Raw genomic sequence first — 20,794 nt, 5'->3', positions numbered from 1 at the left:
TGCAGACTTGGCAAAGAAGCCTGGATGTGGCTCTTGAAAATTCCATCTCTCTCCCAGCTATGGAAGTCTTGCCAGTTGGGAGGTGACAGCCGCTGGTGATGTCAATGAGTCAATATCCATCGCTTTCTAACACGTGAGACGCCTGAATAAGCATGGAAACCTATGGCAAGCACCGGTGGAATAACTGCAGCTTTTATCATCCCTTTTTCAAGCAATAAAAAAGACAGAACAAAACGGCAACGTAATGCATAAAGCATTTTATTATTCCATATCAAGTACATGCATTACAACGGTAGCTGGCAGGACTTCTATGGTACTGGTGAATATAGAAATGAATGCTGTGATCCTTCAGCAGAACAGTGAGATAGAGAACTGTAAAATAGCAAATGAAATGCAGTGTATTTGTTACATCTGTAAGAAATGAAGTACAATACGGAATAAATGCTGAGTGTGTTGCTTTGTTGAAGTATATGACAACTGCTACATGTACTTTCTTCCCTCAAAACCTAGAATTAGGTGGTGGAACATTAGAGAAAGGAAAAGTTACAAATACAACTTAGGATCTACACAGAAACCCAAAACATTTACACAGAAAACAAAGACATAAAAAGAAAACAAAGCAAAAACATTTAGCTGTTGCCCATGTTTTTAAGTCTGACATTTCGATGCATTGACGCAGTAAATATTTGAGCAAAATTCAATCGGTATACTCTACTGTAGCTCTGTAGTGCTTCGTACAGATATACACATTTGCCTAATCATTTGCCTTGATTTTTGCTAGCTACAGCAGGTAGTCACTCACTGTTAAAAGCATTCTTGCTCGCTGAACCTATCAACGTTAAACGGAATTCTGTGACAGACTCATTAAAACACCAAACAGGTCCTTTAAGACCACAAGGTGTGACTACACGCATTTTATGGGTCCTGTATCTATTCTACGCTAGCCTATTGACTAGCTCAAGACATTGCAAGTACTGTTAAAAAGTTATTAAACACACATTGGCTTGTTTGAGTGCTGTACTTGGGGAGTTTTCAGAAGAATGGTCAGCCGCCATTAACACCCCACATACATACGTACATCTAACACCATACATACTTGCTAAAACAAGCACTAAGCAGCATACACTTGGACCGTCACTGACCCTGGACGTTTTATACATTTACTTCTTTTTAACAATTTGTACTTATTACTCACCTGCGAGATGGCGAGCAGTCGAAAATACAAACTCAAAAATGGATTTGCTTTATGGTGAAAACGGGCTGGGCTCAGACAGGGGCTTCTACTACAGTAAAGTATTTCTGCTGCTAGAGCTGGGAGACGATGCCCCTTTACACTGCACTGTGCGGCACAGGACCGGGCTCTGGGTCGGGTTCCCAGCCGGAGCAGGCAGGCTCTGTTTCACAGCAGAGGGAGTGGCAGGAGAGAGCGAGCGAGATCGAGATCGAGATCCCCGCTGCTCTCCCCTCTCACCGTGTCAGTGTTCAATCCGCACGTGCAGTTAGACATTCAGCAAACATCACCAGCTAATCAAAAACAACAATACGGACCAAACGAAACCAAACAAAAATAAAAACGAAAACAAGCTACGTCAGCAGCAAAAAACAAACACATTTAAACAATGAAAAAAAAGTGCAAATCTTCTACCTTTTGACTTTGGAAGCTGGATGCTGCTACCTGTACAGAATAACTGGCTTTATTTCAACAAGCTTAGCAAACCACCTTTCATAAGCTGTGCTACATCTATGGGGTAATAAGGAAATACCCAGCCAATGGGTACAAATCCATTTTTATCCACTGACGACCGGATGAATAAACTGGTTTACACTGTGGCAGTTCCCGTTTCTTCATATTTCCAGAATGGAGGTGGATAGTAGCCAAATATATTTTTTTGTTAAAAACAAAATTGAAAGTAAATATAATTATAGATTTTTCAATATTTTAGCAATAAATTATTAAACATTTAATAAATACAACCTACAGCTCTACACAAACAAGAAATCCATCTTGCTCACACAGCCGCTCTCGGGACATTTTACAGAGGGACTAGGACCTGAGACCCTTCAGTTGGTACCAGACATGATTCCTTGCGGGTAGTTGCCTGAATGTAAGTCGTGGCGAAGAGCGAAAAACGAGATACAAGGATCTCTGGCAGCCATGGCCTGCACAGGTAGGGTTTCTTTACAGGAAACAGCAAAAACTTCCAGATGCCTAATATACATAAATATCAACATTTAAGCTTTAGAGCAGAAAATAAATAAAATTAAGGAAGGTACCTTTCCAATTTACAACGGCTCTCTGCAGTTACACACTGTACAATACATTCAATAAATGTCTCAACTTGAGACTCCTAAAATGGAACACTGTGTAGGAGCACAACCCTCATTTATCTGAGCTGACACAGTCACATCGCAAGTGCTATTCTGTTCCTCCTGAACTGCATCGACTGCTCATCCTTCTGCAGCAAACCAAAACAAGTAGTGCAATGCTGACAGTGCTTTCTGTTCATTAAGACTTCACATCAACTTTTCCCCCCCCCAAAAAAAAGGCAGATATAAAAGAAAGCAGGAAGATATACGTATTTGTATACATACACTTTTACATATTTCTGTTTTATAATAATGCTTCTTTTTTTTTAATAAGCAGCACCTCTAGTTTTATATTGAGTCTACACTCAACAACCAACAACCTATATGCAAGCCATTTCATTTGAATACACAACATGGCGCCAAAAATAACCTTATTGTTATTTGTGGAAATTCTGGCCTGGCTGGTATTGTAGGAAAGTTAATTGTGTAGGTCTTCAAAACGAGGTCGCCAATAATGACTAGAACTCAAATTCACATTACCAACGGGCTGGAGAGAGCCAGGGGAAACGCCTTGCCTTGGTTGTACCAACAGACAGAGGTGCTATGTTAGCATTAACATTTGTTTTTCAAAATGGCCCCCCAAAAATAAACTCTGACTCAATATTAAAGTTGGGACAGGAACACACTTCTGCCTTTTGCTTAAATGTTCTCAGAAATGACACTGGGATATTCTGGTAAGGGTGGCGCAGACAACTAAAAGAACTGGACAGTCAGTTTCCTACATGAAGATTGTCTAAGTGTTAAGTCTGCCGGTTATGAGAACGTTTCCGTGGCGGACGGGCAGACGGACGGGCGGTGTAGTGTGGCGGTCCGGTCAGAGGACCAGCGCCCTGGAAGCACAGCCGCTAGAGTACGTGTTCAGGTACTTCCTGGCCTGCTCCGTCATGATCAGCTGGTCCTCCGTCTTCCCGTAGACGACCGTCTCCCAATCGCTGTTCACCTGGAGACGGGGGAGAAACCGCACAACATCAGTTAAGGATGTCTTTCCACTGTCACTTATACCAGGTCACCACCAATAAAGATCGCCAGCCACAAGAAAGAATAAAAACACAAGTTCCTTCATCTTACTGTAATCTTCACAACAGAGTAAAGACAAAGCAGAACAATGAGGACCTGGGCTCTGTGCCAGAACATCACTGTATACTGATATTATTCAATGGATTTTTTTAAAATGTAGTTTTGTAGCAAGCACAATTTTCATCACTTTTTGAGACTAAAGGAAAAGCTAAATATATTCGTAATAATAATAATGATAATGAGGCAATCGACGAAGCGCGCACACACAGTATGGAATATGTCTGTCGAGTGATTATTAATAGTAAGAAACAAGGCGACGCAGGGAAGCTGTCGTGGTGTTTGAGGGGAAACGGGGCGAGGGCGCGCTCACTGAAGGCACCTGAGCGGGGGAGTCATAGTGGGAGGTCCGGGTCAGAGAGGGGCTGTCCTTCCTGAAGCCCGGCTCCTGTTTCACCTGCGGGGGTGAGGAGGCGCGGCCCTCCCTGTCCAAAACGGGCGTCATCAGCAGAGAGCTGGTCAGCAGGCTGTCCCCGGGAGGCTGCCATGGAGACACACTGTCACTCTGCTGTCCGTCAAAACAGAGGGCCGTCTTTACGATCTCACTCCCCCGACTGCCCTCTCTCACAGCCTAAAGGCCTCGGATACAGGCCCTCCTCACACAGCGGGACCCGGGAATGTTGGGAAACTGCCGTTCAGGGAGCAATTTGCTGGCTCAAGATCTTTTGAGCAGCCATTCAGCAACGTTGTTTCTTACTACTAAAAACACACATACAGCATATACACTCACCAATAACTTTATTAGGAACACTACCAATACTGGGTAGGACCATGAGAACACTGGATATGCTCTCAAAACAGCCTCAATCCATGCCACGGATTCCACAAGATGTTGAAAACATTCCTTTAAGATTCTGTTCCGTGTTGACATGGAATGACAGAATTCTGAATCCCGTTCTACCACATCCCAAAGGTGTCTGGCCATTCTCCATTGATCTCTCATCAACAAGGCATTTCCATCCGCAGAACTGCCACTCACTGGATGTTTTTTGGTTTTTGCACCTTTCTGAGTAATCTCTAGAGACTGTTTTGCGTGAAAATCCCAGTAGATCGGTAGTTACAAAAATCAAACCAGCCCATCTGGCATCAACAATCAAGCCACGGTCGAAATCACTGAGATCATATTTTTTCCCCATTTGGATGGTTGATGTGAACATTAACTGAAGCTCCTGATCCGTTTCTGCATGATTTTATGTCTCTCTCACAGATAGCCCTTTACAAGAACTTGACAACTAGCACCATAATGTATGAAGGTTAACAACGCAGTAAAATAACAGATAGCCACTGGCTGTGTAGAAAAAGAAAAGCCACAAGCATTGCAGAAAAGGGTTATATGGCCATGTTCCATGTGTGAAAGAGGATACAGACTCCACTTCCTGAAGGAGAAATGGTAGCTCCCTCTCACAGTAAGTGCGGGCGATTTGCCACTGTGACACTCAATGTGCTATGAGGTAAGAGCTGTCCTGCAGCGACAGGTGGGGAGCTGCCTAACGTCTCCTGCCCCCCCCCCCCCCCCCCCCCGTGTGTGTGTGTGTGTGTGTGATGGGCTCTCAGGCTGTGCTCTGTAGCTGGGAGCTCACCTGTGCATTGTTGATCTGGTCCTGGCTAACGTCTCCAGCCCTGGAGGGCTGGGCGTGTGTGTGCTGGGCTCTCAGGTTGTGCTCTATAGCGGGGAGCTCACCTGCGCATTGTTGATCTGGTCCTGGCTAACGTCTCCAGCCCTGGAGGGCTGGGCGTGTGTGTGCTGGGCTCTCAGGTTGTGCTCTATAGCGGGGAGCTCACCTGCGCATTGTTGATCTGCTCCTGGGAGAACAGCTGCACGTTGAGGCAGTCCTTGCCCCAGGAGTCCAGCACCAGGGACTTCCTCACTTTACGGGCGGGAGCGTCAGCCTGGAATTCAAAACACTGAGGTTCAGTAACGGCCCGGTAACCTGTTCACAATCTCACGGACCGTCAATCTGAAATATGATTTTACTGAATTTAGGATTCCCTGCAACAAACAGGCAATGAAAAGGCTATGAGGCCTTGCTTTTTGAAACTCTAAGTCATACAGATGGAAGGATGCCGGTACACACATCATGTTTCCAGGCTCTGAATTCGGGCTGCATTTCCCCGCGGTGGAATATGTCTGTGCCCGTCTCCTCTTTCAGCACCTCTCGGATGTCCTCCTCCAGGAACGCCAGAGGCTGAGGCTGCAGAGCAAAGACACAACTCAGCCAGACGCAAAAGGGACCGGCAGACACTGACACACAGGGACAAACAGACAGACACACACGGACACTGACACACAGGGACAAACAGACAGACACTGACACACAGGGACAAACAGACAGACACTGACACACAGGGACAAGCACAGACACTGACACACAGGGACAAACAGAAAGATACTGACACACAGGGACAAGCACAGACACTGACACAGAAGTCTTTGCAGAAAAAGTGTTCACTGGGATTTACTGAAAGACTATCAGTGAGAGACTCACAGTGAATAACATGGATTCCAGCAGTGAGAGACACAAAGGCTCAAATTGTCATCAGAGAGATGCACAGGGGAAATGCACACAGACTGAGTGCTAATAAACAGCACACACAGCACTGCGACAGTCATTCTCCCAGCTCTGCCCAGAGGACCCATTCCACTCAAGCTGTACAGTCTCATTACATACCACCATCTTCAGGGGTCCGTACATCTTCTCCTGGGCAGCCATGGCGTTTTTGAAGGGCGTTGGAGTCCGTGGAGTGGGGCCCAAGATAGATTTCCGGATTTTAGGGGTCCTAAAGCTGAGAGAAAAGGCAGGTCTGGTAAGACATGCAACACCAGGAAAAACCTGTACGAAATACGAGAAAGCAGAGGGTCTCCGCTGGTGCTGGTCTCTCCTACCCAGCATTCTCCTTCTGGTGTTTGGGCGTCATCTCCTTCTGCTGGGGAGTGTTGAGGAGACACTTCTGTCCACACACGGGGGTGGACGTCAGGGCAGGGTTGTCCAGGTTCAAATGTTCATTCCCCGATATGTTGAAAAACTGTATGGAAATCCAAATTGTATTATAAGCTACAAAATCTTATTTAAAAAGAGAAAAGGCCATTAAAAAGAGAAATATTCCCATATTTATATGGATGTGCACTGCGCATGTGAATGTACAGGAATCATTAGGTGATGCGTGTTCTGTTGGAAGGCTGTACCTGGGAGGGGGAGAAAGGCAGAGCTTTGACGGGGGTGGTCTTTGGCGAGGAGCCGCTGGTGTCCAGGAAGGAGGCACTATTGCTCTCCCCTGAGGGAGACTGTTCTCCCCTCTCCCTCCTCTTCCTCCTCAGGATGGACGGGGGCGTGTTGAATTTGGCCACAATGGGTGAGACGAAGGGGACGGCCTTGCCCTGGCCGCCGCCCCCAGCCCCTCCCTTGCCATGGTCGGTCACAGCGAGGCCGTCGAACTGGTAGCCCATCTCCTCAGGGGTCCCGTCCTGGTCCTGGGGCTGGGGGAAAGGTGGGGTCTCCTCCTGCTTCATGGGGGAGGCCACCTCTGTCAGGCTGAAGCTGGCCACGTTGCTCCAGGCCACCGGGTCCTGCAGGACCAGACACATCTACAATGCATTTTCAACACGGTCTCCGCCCAGCCCCGGCCCTGACCAATCGACACAGAGGTGGACGGAGGAGGGGGAGGAGGGGGCCACTCACCGAGTCGATGAGCTCCATGGTCTCGGCGAACTCCGGGATGGTCTGCAGGGAGCTCAGCACGGCGCTGGCCTCCACTGCCAGGAACTTGCTGGGGGAGACCTGGACGGGCGCGGAACTGGACCCCGAACCCAGGCTCTCCTCGGCGCGGCAGAACTCCATGCTGTGGTCCTCCAGGCTGCTCATGGTGGTCATGGTGTCGTCCGCCATGCTGTCGGACCAGCGCGGGTACCTGTCGGGGTTCTGCGGAGAGGCCACAGTCAACAGTCAGGTGCTTGGGTTTGGACACAAGGTGAGGTGCTCGTGGGATTCGGCCCAGGCGGGGAAATGGGATGGAAGGGCTGACGGCGATGGGCGTTGGCAGCGTTCCTCACCAACAGCCCGCTTCCATGTTAGCGGAACCGGCTGCCGAGCTAACATGGAACCACTGTGACCGATGCTACGACCAGCAACACCAGCAACTCTGGGACATCTCCCACCAGCTATTCCATGTTCAGCAAAGGACCGACTGAGCAACCAACCGACCAACCAACCAATACGTCCTACAGCACCACAGCCATTCACCGCTCCTCTATAAACATTGCCTTTGCTTTCTGAACACAGCAAATTCACTGCCGAAGCTTGAATAGGTTAAGAGGCAATGCTTATGATGTGAGGCAGGTTGAAATGGGCAGGGCCAGCATTGCCCTCAGGCAAGAGAAAAAGGCAAAAATGGTGTTTGGATGCAAAACAAACTAAAAGAAGAAAACACGCCGATTCTAATCTGAACGGTACCATCGTCCGCAAGCCACACACACGCCGTGCACTACCGCTGCTATGCAGGGAGGGGGGGGAGCGGTTAGGAAGGGGACGGAGGGGGGGGTCGTATGCCGGACGGCGGGAAGCGGTGAGCGCAGCTAACCGGGATGAGTGGATGAGAATGGGGAGGGGGGGGGGAACTACAGCGCACTATGCACACACAGTGTTCTTACACATGAGGCTGCATGTCTTCTGACTTCATTCTCAGCTGACATAAGCAGCAGCTCAAGTTCCTTAATTCTCTGCTCTTTGTGGGGATCATCGTGGCACGGCTGCTGGAAGAAAGACGGAGGAGAGGACGGGGAAGGAAGGAGGCAGGGACAGGAGGAGAGACGGGAAGGAAAACATCCCATTTATTCACACGTTACTGCCGCTCCATTGAGCCCTCAATGATGCAGCGCTATTAGCATTTAAAAGGGCTTCTCAAATAATGCTTCTGTGGTGACACTTATCACTTATAAATGGGCCTCCTGGTATTGCCCTTTTGTATCTATGACACGGACACTAGTGTTAACCATAACTTTTAGAAGATGAATAATATAATGACCGACTGACTGGTTTTATTGATGATTATCACGGACACAAACCCAGAATACGTAATGGTGGCAAAACCATCGCATTTAAGACGGCAAACAGGCAGAGCAACGGAACTATTGCATCATGAACCCTTTGCCAATAGCAGCCCATTTCAATGATGTCAATTTAAGGCTGGATTTAAATATAAATAATATATACAGGTTTCCATTAAAATTAAAGATTGAGTGTTGTGAATTTACCAGGACATAAATATTTAATACAACTACTAACCCGTGGAACGTTAAAGCTATTCATGGAGCACAGAGATGCATCAGTGAAGACTTCAATGAAGACCAATTAAGAATACCAGAGGACAAACATACACGCAGAATGTTAATACAGAGGAAGAAAAGAGACTGACAATCATTCCACAAGCTTCAGGAGAAAACTCGGACATGAAGCAGTACGAAGACATGCAGCCCAGCAACATGGACATTTTGTGTTCCTGTGTGCGAGTACACTGTGGGAGAGAAACACTCACCTGAACAAAGACATGTGAGGATTCAGTGATGCCGTCCACACACTGACTAAATGAGTATCCCGCAAGCTTTAAAGAGAAAATACACAAACACACACACACTCATGAAGTGATGCATGAAAAAGCTGCACATTGTCTTCAGCGGTATAGATCAATCTCTGTGCTGTAGATGTAGATAATCCCTTATCTCTTAAACAGACATGAACACAATGAACCAACAAATATACTGTACATGAATAGGCTTGTCATGCCCAGAGTCAATTTTATTAATATCTGAGAGTTTATTAACACTCAAGTTTCTACCGGAAGTGAAGCAGCCTTTCCCCAGGCAGTAAGGAGTCAGTCTGAGGCAGGAGAGGGGGAGCGTGTGATCACCTGAGCTGGGTTGGTCAGGAACATCTGGTTCTGCTCGTGCCGCATGGCTGCAGAGCGGGATTTGTGCTCTCTCTTCATGGCCTGGACGGACTTGTAGGACCCGGAGCTGTCCTGCAGGTACCCCTCGTGCTCCACTTTCCTGCGCATGGTGGAGTTCCAGTGATTCTTGATGGAGTTGTCCGTCCTGTGGGCGGATTTGGTGTGAGAGAGCTGTCAACATCCACTTCTTCGGGTATACATCAGACAGGGAGCTTGGCACTGGCTGCCCCCTTCTACGCTGTGGCTGGGAATAGGTGTACGCTTTCTGACTGCTGGAATCCATGTTAGCCCTATCAGTGAGTCTCTCACTGATAGAGTCTTTCAGTAAATCCCAGTGCAAGTTTTTTCTGCAAAGACTTGTGTGCCAAAAGGGCACGGGCTAATGCAAAACAGCCTCAGACCGGTCTTGGGAACGTTACTATATTCTATAGCATGTTCCTCTGTTAAAGATTGCACCAAACCTTTAGTGTGTAGTGTATTAAAAAACAAAAAATAGAAAGCATGTAATTTTCGCTAAATTTGTTGTTCCAGTAGTGGACTAAAGATTAGCTTCAATATTTAAATATGGAACAGAATGGTAATGAGCATTTGAGCAGTTTACCTAGCATTAGCATTCAGCGCAAGCTGCTATTGTAACACCGTTGACCTCAGCGTTTGCTCTGTATTCCAACAGTAATTCAGCTGACCTCGGTGTTCACTCTGTATTTCAGCAGTAACACCGTTGACCTCAGTGCAGTGTACACTGTATTTCAGCAGTAACATCGTTGACCTCAGTGCAGTGTACATTCTGTATTTCAGCAGTAACACCGTTGACCTCAGTGCAGTGTACACTCTGTATTTCAGCAGTAACACCGTTGACCTCAGTGCAGTGTTCACTCTGTATTTCAGCAGTAACACCGTTGACCTCAGTGCAGTGTACTCTGTATTTCAGCAGTAACATCGTTGACCTCAGTGCAGTTTACACTGTATTTCAGCAGTAACACCGTTGACCTCAGTGCAGTGTACACTCTGTACTTCAGCAGTAACACCGTTGACCTCAGTATTTACACAGTGGCCGTACCTCCCAGGCAGCAGCTTGGAGATCTCGGCCCAGCGGTTGCCGAGACGCCTGTGGGCCTCGTAGATGATGCGGTCCTCCTCCTGGGTCCAGGAGGACTTCTTCACCTCTGGGTTGAGGTGGTTGTGCCAGCGCTCCCGGCACTGCTTGCCGATGCGGCCCTGCAGGTGCTTGGCGATGATGGACCAGCGCTTGGGGCCGTATTTGTGGACCAGCTCGATGACCTGCGCGTACAAACAGGGGCGAGGTTACACTAAGGGAGGTGGGCGAGAGCTGTCTACAGCGCATTACCTACACTCTGCAGCAGTGAAGGCCTCTTTCTTTCTGTGACCATCAAACAATGACTGTAACAGTACATCAGAATGTCCATGTGAACACTGTGGGCAGGAATTGTTCAGGGGGGCTTATCTGACTGCATATCAGTGAGGCTATTTTAAGCTGCGATAAGACCGCGAGTTCAGACGCCTGGCTGGCTCTCTGCAAGCCGCCATTCCTGGCATTCCTGCAGCTGCTGCAGTGCAGCACAGGGGGAGGAACGTGCTGTTCAGCTCGCGGGCGCAGGTCAGCCGTCACTACGGCCAGCTCTCAGAGCGCTGGGACTGGGGTGGCGAACTGACCACTTCCTCTGTGAAGTCACAGGGTTACTGTTGCCAGGGAGCAGACTGGTGCATTACACTGGGATAGCTGAAGGGTGAGAGCAGAAGAAAGTTACTCTGAAATGGAGGTATAGGTTCTTATGAAAGAACCCATACCTCCAGTCTGCCTCTGCAGCATGCTCTCTGGATTCTCACCGATGACATCAGTCCCCCTCCCGCCTTTTCTATCCGCAAATCACGTTCAGACTCTGGCTCATGAGACCAATTTAAGAAAACGTGCTGTCATTTCGAAATGTAGTGTGTTTCACACCTTTTGAAAGTGACTGTGGAGAGAAAGACACTGACTCCCCTACCTCCATTTCTGTCCTCTCACCTCTCTCTCTCTCACCCTCCCTCCCTCTCCATTTCCTCCCTCTCTTCCTCAGGTAGGTAAACACCCAGCTCTCCTTACCCTCTGATCCTCCTCTTTTGTCCAGGGCCCTTTCACCAGTTCTGGGTTGAGCACCTTCTGCCAGCGGTGTTGACACTGGCCATCTGTTCTTTTCTGTGACGGTGCGACAAAAGGCCCATCAACACCTGCAGCTGCATTATCACGACCTCTTCCGCACGCAGCGCCGCCAGAAGGCCGGCCCAAGACCAGCTGCGCATTCATTATGCGCCAACAGTCGCAAACGCTCTCATAAATGTCACTTCGTTTGGGAAGTCATTTTTCCACAGACTCCCGTTACGCAGGAATAGTGGGCGCCATTCCTTTGGAAAAAATAGTGTCAGACTGACACGCTGCGTTATCCCATTTCTCTTGTCATTCATGTCACATTATTATTGCATACGGTACACTACTCAAGTCTGGGAGCATGACTGACTATACAGTCCATTACAGTAAATTATGCGCACTACGCAGTGTTTTACTGAAGAAAGAACTTACAGGAAGGTAACTTGCAATCAGTCTCCAGGCCTCCGTTCCATGTTTGTCAACCAGCTTTTTCAGCAGTTCATCCTGGAAAGAGGGAACAGTCCGCTCATCTTCATCAGCAGGACTAGAGAAATCAACTGTCCTACCCACAACCACTCAACAGAAGAGTGAGCAGCTGCTTTGACCACCATCAATGGCTCTTAAATACGAACGGACACGACATAGGTCTAACAATGCTAGCTAGCTGATAGCATTGCTATACCTGCCATTTACCCGGGATTTGTAAAAGCTAAGAACAAATATTACAGTGATTAAAGTGCATTATATTAACAGCCACGCACTACATTTTCAAACTGTAAGCTAATGTCCGTGGCGAACAGAAAAAAGTTTCAATATGTTAGCGAATGTTAGCTATTCACAGTACTGTGCTTTACCCGGTATGTCATAAGTGAGCACTGAGCCCATTTCAAATCAATTTTCAGAGCTCGATAACACTGATTTCCCGCTCTCACGCACATCAACCACGCTGGAACGATTTGATTACCTCATCCCTGGACCACTTGACTTTACACAGCAGCTTCTTGGGGTTCTTCACTTCCCTGCTCTCAGGGTCCGTCGAGAGGAGCTCCTCATCCTCATCCTCACTGATGAAGGACAGAGACACAGGGAGGTGGTAGTATCAATTCTCCATTAACTACAATGATTGTACGAGTACAACGATCTCACACATTACAGGCCCCATAAGCATGTCCACACCCGCCATTTACTGTATCCTTTGACCTTTTAACCGGCAGAAGAAGACACATAGAAATTATTATCATAAACCGCTCGGTAAAGCAGACCATCAAAAGGGTTCATTACCAAGCCAGCAAAGCCGAGTGCACTCATTGGTACTACAAACCATGCTAGTTGGTATTAAAAACCATACAGTGATCAGTAATCTGAGCTAATCTTAACAGCCAGGAGCAGGAATAGGACAGCAGTGAAATGCAATGGGCTGGAAATACTGAGAGTGGACAGTAGCAAAGACAAAGAAACAGACTGCAAGAGCCTCAGATATTTCTCCCAAAATAAGACAGCCAGTAAAGGAAATGACAGTAGTAAACCGGACATTCCAGTCTCTGGAGGGGAAATAACGACGCACGTAAAAAAAAAGTTGTCCGATTACTGAAACTGGTTATCATTTTTATTTTATTATTTTTTTTCAAAAGCTTCTCATGAATATCAATCCATTAGGCTATGAAATCAAGGATCACTGTTTCCACGGTGACCTCTGAATTAAGACGAATGTATCAAAAATAATTTGAACTAAAAAGAGTGATACCATCAGCCGTGCCCGCCCAGCCTGCCACGGGGGTATCAGACTGTGAAGAAGACATCAGTCCCCAGGAATGCTCTGTTGCCTAGCAACAGTTCTCTCTGAGCGCTGTGCCAGTATAATCCATTTTACCAACAGGGCAGAGGCCAAAAGAAAGGAGTGCCCCAGGGGTACCCGGCACACACAAACACCTCGATATTGCTTTGGAGGACACAAGGCAGCCGAACAGCATCACGGACTGCAGCCTCGCTGTGCTAGGCAGGGGACAGGAGCTTGGAGTATTCATCCAGTCTTTCTCCACTGCCCCACGAAGGTCACACTCAACCTGTGACTTCTGGGGCTTCACAGATCTGTAAAGGTGAAGACCTCTGCGGCTTTCACAGACAGGCTGCGGGGCCTGGAACAGTCAGGGACGATCACTCGCACACAGGGGCCGTACTGGACTGCCAAACCCACCACATTGCACACTTGGGCACTCTCCATCAGTATTTTCTTTTTAACCTCTTAGAACGGGGAATTCACACCTTCTCTTACAAACACGGTTTGGTACACTGTGCGCCTATGGTGTAACAAAGCAGGTTCTCTTTGCATGGTGAACATGCCTGTCGTTATGTTATGTTATCTTAAATCACACTAGTAGAGCATTAATAGGGTACTGTATCTTAAAGAAAACTAAAATCCTGGTTCCAAAATGAATGACAGACTGCTGGCATAATCTCCTGCAGTGGCTGCGTCATGTGCATTATTTGTTTCAAAATGCAGCAGTGCACCAGGTGAGAGGGGCTTGATTTGCCAACGCACCTGTACGGTGCCTTGTGGAGGTTGTTGGTGTTGAGCTGTGCACTGATCTAGCACCGCCCCTCTGAACACAGAGAGGTGATATAAAAGTGGTGCTAGAACACTGAGGATAGTGTTCCCCTTTCAGCCCTGGAACTCTGAACATGGAACAAGGTCAACTGCCTAGCCTGGCACTGACGACACCGGGCACTTTGGACTGTAGCGGGGAAATGCAATTAGAGCCACAGTCCTTGTGATCACATGCAGAGTTGCAGCATGCAGCAAGAGAAGGAGAAAGATAGAGAACGCGATAGAGAAATCACAACGAGCAACGGCAAATGAACAGGACAGCAACGTGTGCTCCCTTACACATCGGACAGAAAAGGTGTTTTCACTGAAGCCACTACGCATGTGCGCAGTGAGGTCCTGAAGAACAGGTTTGGCTGGTGTGAAAGGTACATGTCTCCTGATACAGGAGCAGCGTGGATGTGCTGAATGTCTTCCATTATTGTCTTTTTAAGAAGCGGTTAAAATGAAAATCTGACCGCCCACTGCTCCCTGGCAGGGCTGGCGCATGATGAAAGGAGAAGTCCAGCAGAGAAACACACAGATTGGATTTCAGCAGAAATCCCTTGCTCTGATGGAGGGGGGTGGTGGGGGGGGCTGCATTAATTTCCAGCATTAACTGCCCGTCGTAGCCATGAAGATGAACAGAGGCATTTCAGGGCCGTAAACATTCCTCTCTGTGGGGAGGAAGTGAAAGATTCACCTGAAGTTCAACAGAAACTGACAAAGCTCTCGGCGAAGTGCCACTCCACGACTACTATTTCACAGTGCTTTCCAAAGCACACAACATTTCTAAATGCCTGCATATCTAATATTGCTCCATTTCAGACCATTTTCAGCAGCACCCAGCAGGGCAGATTCAGACAGGAGCTATGTGCCAGGTAATAAATCTGCAGCAATGCCACCCATCAGCATTTACTGTCCCGTGTCCTCCATGGTAAAGATGGTCACAACTCTCAAAAAAAGCATTCATTTCAAATAAATATGTCCAACAAAAAAATGTGGGCCATTTGTTTGAATATAATGATCCTTACTGATCCCACAAACATCGTTTGAAAAAAAAAAAAAAAAAAAAAAAAATTTACATTTTACATACACATACACTTTATTAGGTAGACCCGTACACCAGCTTGTTAATGCAAATATTCAATCAGCCAATCATGTGGCAGCAACTAAATGCATAAAAGCATGCAGACATGGTCAAGAGGTTCAGCTGTTTTTCAGACCAAATGTCAGAATGTTGAAGAAGTGGCTTTGACCGTGAAATGATTGTTGGTGCCAGACAGGGTGGTTTGAGTATCTCAGAAACTGCTAATCTCCTGGGATTTTCACACGCAACAGTCTCTGGAGTTTGCAGATAATTGTGTGAAAAACAAAAAACACCCAGTGAACAGCAGTTCTGCAGGCAGAAACGTGTTATTAATAAGAGAGGTCAGTGGAAAAGGGCCAGACTGGTTGAAGCTGATAGGAAGGTAACAGTAATGCAAATAACCACACATTACAACAGAGCTATGCAGAAGAGCATCTCTGAACACACAATGCATCAAACCACATAGGCTACAGCAGCAGAAGACTTCATCAGTCAAACACATAAGTCTAATAACTACCTAATAAAGTGCTCACTGAGTGTATATTCAGGCGTTTCCAAACAACATGAGCCCACATGATGATCACTACATGATGTTTGAAGAATATACTGCAAACAAATAGCTTATTGAAATAGTATTTAAACTTTATATAAATAGTTCTAAAAGTCATTTCATGGATTTGCTTTTCAAATGCTTTTACATAGACATAGAATTTAATTTTCCTTTAATAATAGCTACTTTTCAAAATGTTTATTTAATTTTTAAATTCCCAATGTTTTTTTGAAGCAGAAAGTGTCAAAAATCTAAATAAAAAATTACATAAAAATCAATAAATAAGTGAAAAGGCTTTCCTTGTTTCTTTGTCCAGCACTGCATTTTTCTATGGGGTAACCAAAATGGGCAAATACATCTAAAATGAATACCTTTAGAGAAGCAAGGTAGTCCTCATTGAAACAACATGTGTGTATTTTGTAATAACTCTGCTTACACCACTTGTGTAAATTGGTGTAATACGCAAATAAACACCTTTAACTGAAGTCTGAACATGTAGCCTAAATTACATTACCAATGTTCCTCCAAATAAATCTAAATTAGTTCATGATCCGTCTTTGATTCTTATGTACATTGTTTGTGGTTCAAGAGAAAAGTTATGTTTGAGAACATGTAGGGACAGAATGCAACTTTTCTTCCCAAAAGTTAAAATTCCATTAGCAAATAGTGTTAGTACCCTTCAGAGTGAGGAGCACAAAGCTGCCACTGTACTGCTCCATAGTTCACAGCCCCGCTTTCATTTCATTGAGGTACAATCCAAAAATACTGTATGCACTCATTCATTTTGGAGGGCGGGAAAGTGTAGAAAAAATATACGCTAATAGTCTGACATCAGCAGCACTTTCACAATTGGTAATGGTCTAAGAGACTAAGACTGAGTCATTCGCAAAAGTTGCCAAAAGTTTTTTTTGGTGTGCCAACCATATTTGGGGTCTAACAGCATAAAGTCCACTTTTCACATTCAAATGAAATAGCAGAAATATTCTCCCTGCTGTCCAGAGACCAGGTTGTTTTTGTGTTGGCATTTCATTTCATTCATCTTTTATTGTTTGCAAATGAAAACAGGTGGTTTTGCCAGTAAGGGGCAGCCATAGCAAAACTGAAAATGGTCAGCAGCCAGTTAATGAACCATAACAGTGCAACAGGACAGCCCCTACTGCCAAGCAAAAATGGACGACATGTACAGTGCAGCGGACACATGAATATCTGGATTAAATATGGTTAGTCTGTCAGAAGTCAGAAATAACACACCATGTGAAAGGGAGGACAGTTGACATTTGGAAAAGTGGCATCCACGTTGAGGTGACAGTGGGAGAAATGGCAACGCTGGCAAAGAGGGAGTTAACGAAGCACCCCCCCATCCCAACCCCCAACCAGATCTTCTGCTCCAGTGACACAACAAAGAGCACACACTCGCATCGTTGACCGTGTCGTCATCAGGGCACGGGGCGAGGTCCATCCGTGGGGCCCAGGGGGGGGTGGGGAGACACACTCCATGGAGCCTCCATTCAAGCAGAAATTACATCATGGTTCTGTTTGTGTGTTTAGGGAGAGGAAAATGACCAAACCCCAAACTACCCCCTGAAAATAATTACGAGTACAACCAAGGCACCCATCCAGAGAGGATGCCAACTCAATGAGGTGCACTGTGCACAAGCCAAAGTCACCATGGACACATTTTTTTAATTCCTCTGTTTTTTGTTTCACTGCGGACTAGCTAAAATGACAAATGTGCTACCTTTCCACTAACAAGCCATTCTATACAAAGTGGTTGAGGGTGGTAGTAGGTCTGTCATGTTTTCCCATACAAAAAATTCTGCTGGGTTTTTTTTGGAAATTTCTGTTTCAATAAACTACGTGGTAGCCTTGCAAAAATCAAAGGCAGGTGAAATACAGGGGAAATCCCAAACCGATTACTATATACTATATACGATATACTCTATGACTATACAAATCTTCATTCAACGTTATTAAGCATCCAAGTATTTAAATGTACAAGTGACGCCAGAAAAGCATTTTTCTATTTCTATTTTTTCTATTTTCAATGCCCCCATGGGGAATTATCAAATTTAAATATTGTGGTTATACTTGCTGTGGCATTTTTCTAGCACAAAGACACTTGGCATGGAACCCTATTGCGTAATGACTATAATATTGGTTATTTGTATTTTAGAAAAGGTGAGGTCAATGAATTTTTGCTTAAAACTTTATAGAACAAATCTAAGGTATATCTACCTTAAATATATGCTATATCTCGAACACTATTTTCTGAGAAATACAACGGCATTGCGCTTTCCATGATTAGCAAACTCGCTGCTGCAATATTATTTTGTCACAGACCTCGGTTTCACTCGAGTTCCAAACTAATTTCCTTACGGAAACAGTTTTAACGTCGTAAAAGTGACCCATGAACGAGACAGGAATTGTTCGTCGATGAACAATTCTGCTTCTCGGACATGTTAAGATGCCAGGTCGAAGCAATTTCGAATGTCAAATTAAAACAATTCAATGCTACAATAAATATAGTAACGTTATGGCAGATTCTTCCCCTATGAGAACGGCAACGTGGAATTTCAAATTCGCGGTGTTTTTCCCCCCGTTAGTAACACATTCTAGCGGAGCAGTACTGTACTGTTCACATGATCACGGCCGTGTCTGATCAATTTGATCCAAATCGAATAAAATTAAATTTGCTGTTCAGTTTAGTTCCGCCTTTCCAACTGGCAATGTGCACCACCGTTCTCGTCTGATAGTGCAAATTGAACCATATCCATAAGACTTTTGGCTATAAACTAGGTCTTAACGTTAACTACTAAGTTAGCAGGCCAGAATATGTCAGATCATATTGCGGGAATCCCTGGCCTGAGACATGCAAGTGCAAGGCCAGTTCATTCGGACGGCGAGCAGTCAGACACTGCTAAAATGCATGCATATAAAGTAACACTACACCAAGCCATAATCTTGTTAGTTCGGGTAACTTAGGAGTTGTAACGATATAATAAATTATATTTGCCTGGTAACGTTATAATACATTACATGACGGCAATAACGTTAATCGTACTAACACGGTGTCACGAAAAGGCCAGGACTAAGTTAACTAACTAACCTTAATCAAACGTAGCGATTTGCGTTAGTTAGCTAACATAGATAACTTAGCTAGGGTTATAACAGTCTGCATCGCCACATGTTCTACAACGAGATGGGTAACTTAGCAAAGCAACAATGTTAACTTAGCTAACGTTAGGGTAATTTCACTTCATGGAAATACTAATTCTTGATTTTGTAAAGTCGCGGACTTAGCTGTGGTATTTTGTCAAGATAAGAACAATTTTATCTATTAGAGTCCTGGCTAGCATGTGTGTAGATAAATTTGCGTTATACTTTCACTTGCCACTTGACTATGCTAGCAACAAATTCAAGTAATTTAGGAATAACGTTAGCTAGCTGATGCTGTGTCATTGTGAGCATATGGCAGCTGACTTACCGCCGCTGCGATGACAGGTGGTAAGTTACTAAAGTTTGCTAAAATAAACCTTAAGTAAATAAGTACTAAGTAACTATAAGGTTAATATCAGCTGATAGGCTATATGAAGTTATTGTGCGTGTAATACGTTAACCTTAGTTAGATTATTTACTTTCTTGACTCAGGTCGTTCTATTAAATTAGCAAACCGATTTTAGCTAACTAGCTCATGTACAAATCATCCAAATAGCTAAACCTATTGTGTTGTTACCTGGGTCATAACGAAATAAAACCTGCCACACAGTTAGCTAATAGCTTCCTAGCCAGATGCTGACAATAACGAGTGGAGATCCATGTCGTTTGCTGCTAGCCACCTGACTTAACTAGTTAGCTAAAATGTTGGTAACCCAGTTAGCAAGAAGATTGACTCACGTGACATTTGTAAACTAGCTAGCTAGCTACTCCGAATGGCTAATCGCTACAACTATTCTGTAACGAGATCAAAGGGAATTTGTGGCTGCTGTCAAGCTCGTTAGAGCCAAGTTAGATGTTGGTAACAGAGGTGAATGAATCAAGTGACCCAAGTCATGTCATAAAGAATATTTGCTGCGTAAAATACCAATCCAACCGCCGATTATTTGTAAAGACGAGCAACACACGTTAAGTTAGCCACATTAACGTTACCTCAGTAACTTACCTGCGTGATCTGTTGCTGGCCATGACTTTCTCCGATGGTCAACTTTTTTTCTTCAATCCGAAGTTGCGAACCAACCAAGCAAAATCCGCCTGTCCCAATTTAATTGCAAATCCACAAATAAAACAATCGGATCTCCACACAAGTCACTGTTCTTTTGCTTGACTCTCTGTGATCATAGAGTACATCATTTTCAGCAAGACTACAGTACAGGCGGAACAACACGTAGCCACAGCAGCTAATAAATTACGTTACATTTTCTCTTTCGTAGATAAATTATTGGTAATCTCTAGGTACCGATATAATCCTTCAAATGTACATATTCTGCAGTAAAATTCAGATCAGGACTTCTCGTGGATGTTGTCAATGCCCGCACTGAGGTAATGGGCGATGATCAATGAGGTACGCATACTTTTCTTCAGCCCGCCTTGATAGCTGCTCACCCTCCCACCTCCGACTCTGTTTCTCTCTTATTTTCGTACTTCAGATTTTTTTTGTCCGTCCCGCCGATTCTCGCGCCCAGCCTCCTTCGAGAAAAGTGTTTGAATCTGCGCACGCGGCCTCGCATCTGATTGGCCAAAATTGGGGGAGCGCTAGTGGTAAGGCGCCTGACGTGTAAATAAAATCTCGGGAGTACAGTGTCAGTGTGCTCTGTCAGAGAGCGTAGAAAAGGCCCTGCTGCACCCAACTTCGTAATTTGGTGGCAACTATTTTCTCTCGAGGCAGACAGTTCGAAGGAAATAAGCAATTTTGCACACATTTTGAAGTAAGTGGTAACGTATTTCCATGTCTGTTTTAAGATATCTGTTTGAATTACACGTGCTTGCCCTGACTGCAAGTAAATAATTAGATACATCAGTAGTTTGGCACATCGTACTGCTGCCCCCTTA

General features: G+C 45.4%; 1 protein-coding gene across 3 annotated transcripts; it reads right to left on the bottom strand.

Moving 5' to 3' along the window:
* Window positions 1-242: 242 nt before the first annotated feature.
* Window positions 243-20,347, bottom strand: mybl1 (v-myb avian myeloblastosis viral oncogene homolog-like 1). 3 transcript variants are annotated; one of them, XM_061239354.1, is made up of 15 exons: window positions 19,908-20,347; window positions 12,492-12,591; window positions 11,960-12,031; window positions 11,486-11,578; window positions 10,442-10,662; window positions 9,343-9,526; window positions 8,971-9,036; window positions 7,119-7,358; window positions 6,626-7,006; window positions 6,326-6,465; window positions 6,111-6,225; window positions 5,517-5,633; window positions 5,224-5,331; window positions 3,764-3,922; window positions 243-3,307 (listed from the first exon to the last, which is right to left on the bottom strand). In XM_061239354.1, the coding sequence occupies exons 1-15, from the start codon at window positions 19,928-19,930 to the stop codon at window positions 3,182-3,184; spliced, it is 2,145 nt and encodes a 714-aa protein (XP_061095338.1). In that variant the 5' UTR covers window positions 19,931-20,347; the 3' UTR covers window positions 243-3,181. The 3 variants fall into 3 exon arrangements, with proteins under 3 accessions (XP_061095338.1, XP_061095339.1, XP_061095340.1); XM_061239355.1 differs by having other exon boundaries at window positions 6,111-6,219; XM_061239356.1 differs by lacking the exon at window positions 3,764-3,922.
* Window positions 20,348-20,794: the final 447 nt, after the last annotated feature.

The sequence above is a fragment of the Conger conger genome, chromosome 4 (genome assembly GCF_963514075.1).
Source record: "Conger conger chromosome 4, fConCon1.1, whole genome shotgun sequence".
Lineage (NCBI taxonomy): Eukaryota > Metazoa > Chordata > Actinopteri > Anguilliformes > Congridae > Conger > Conger conger.
This window is presented reverse-complemented; position numbering and strand designations above follow the sequence as displayed.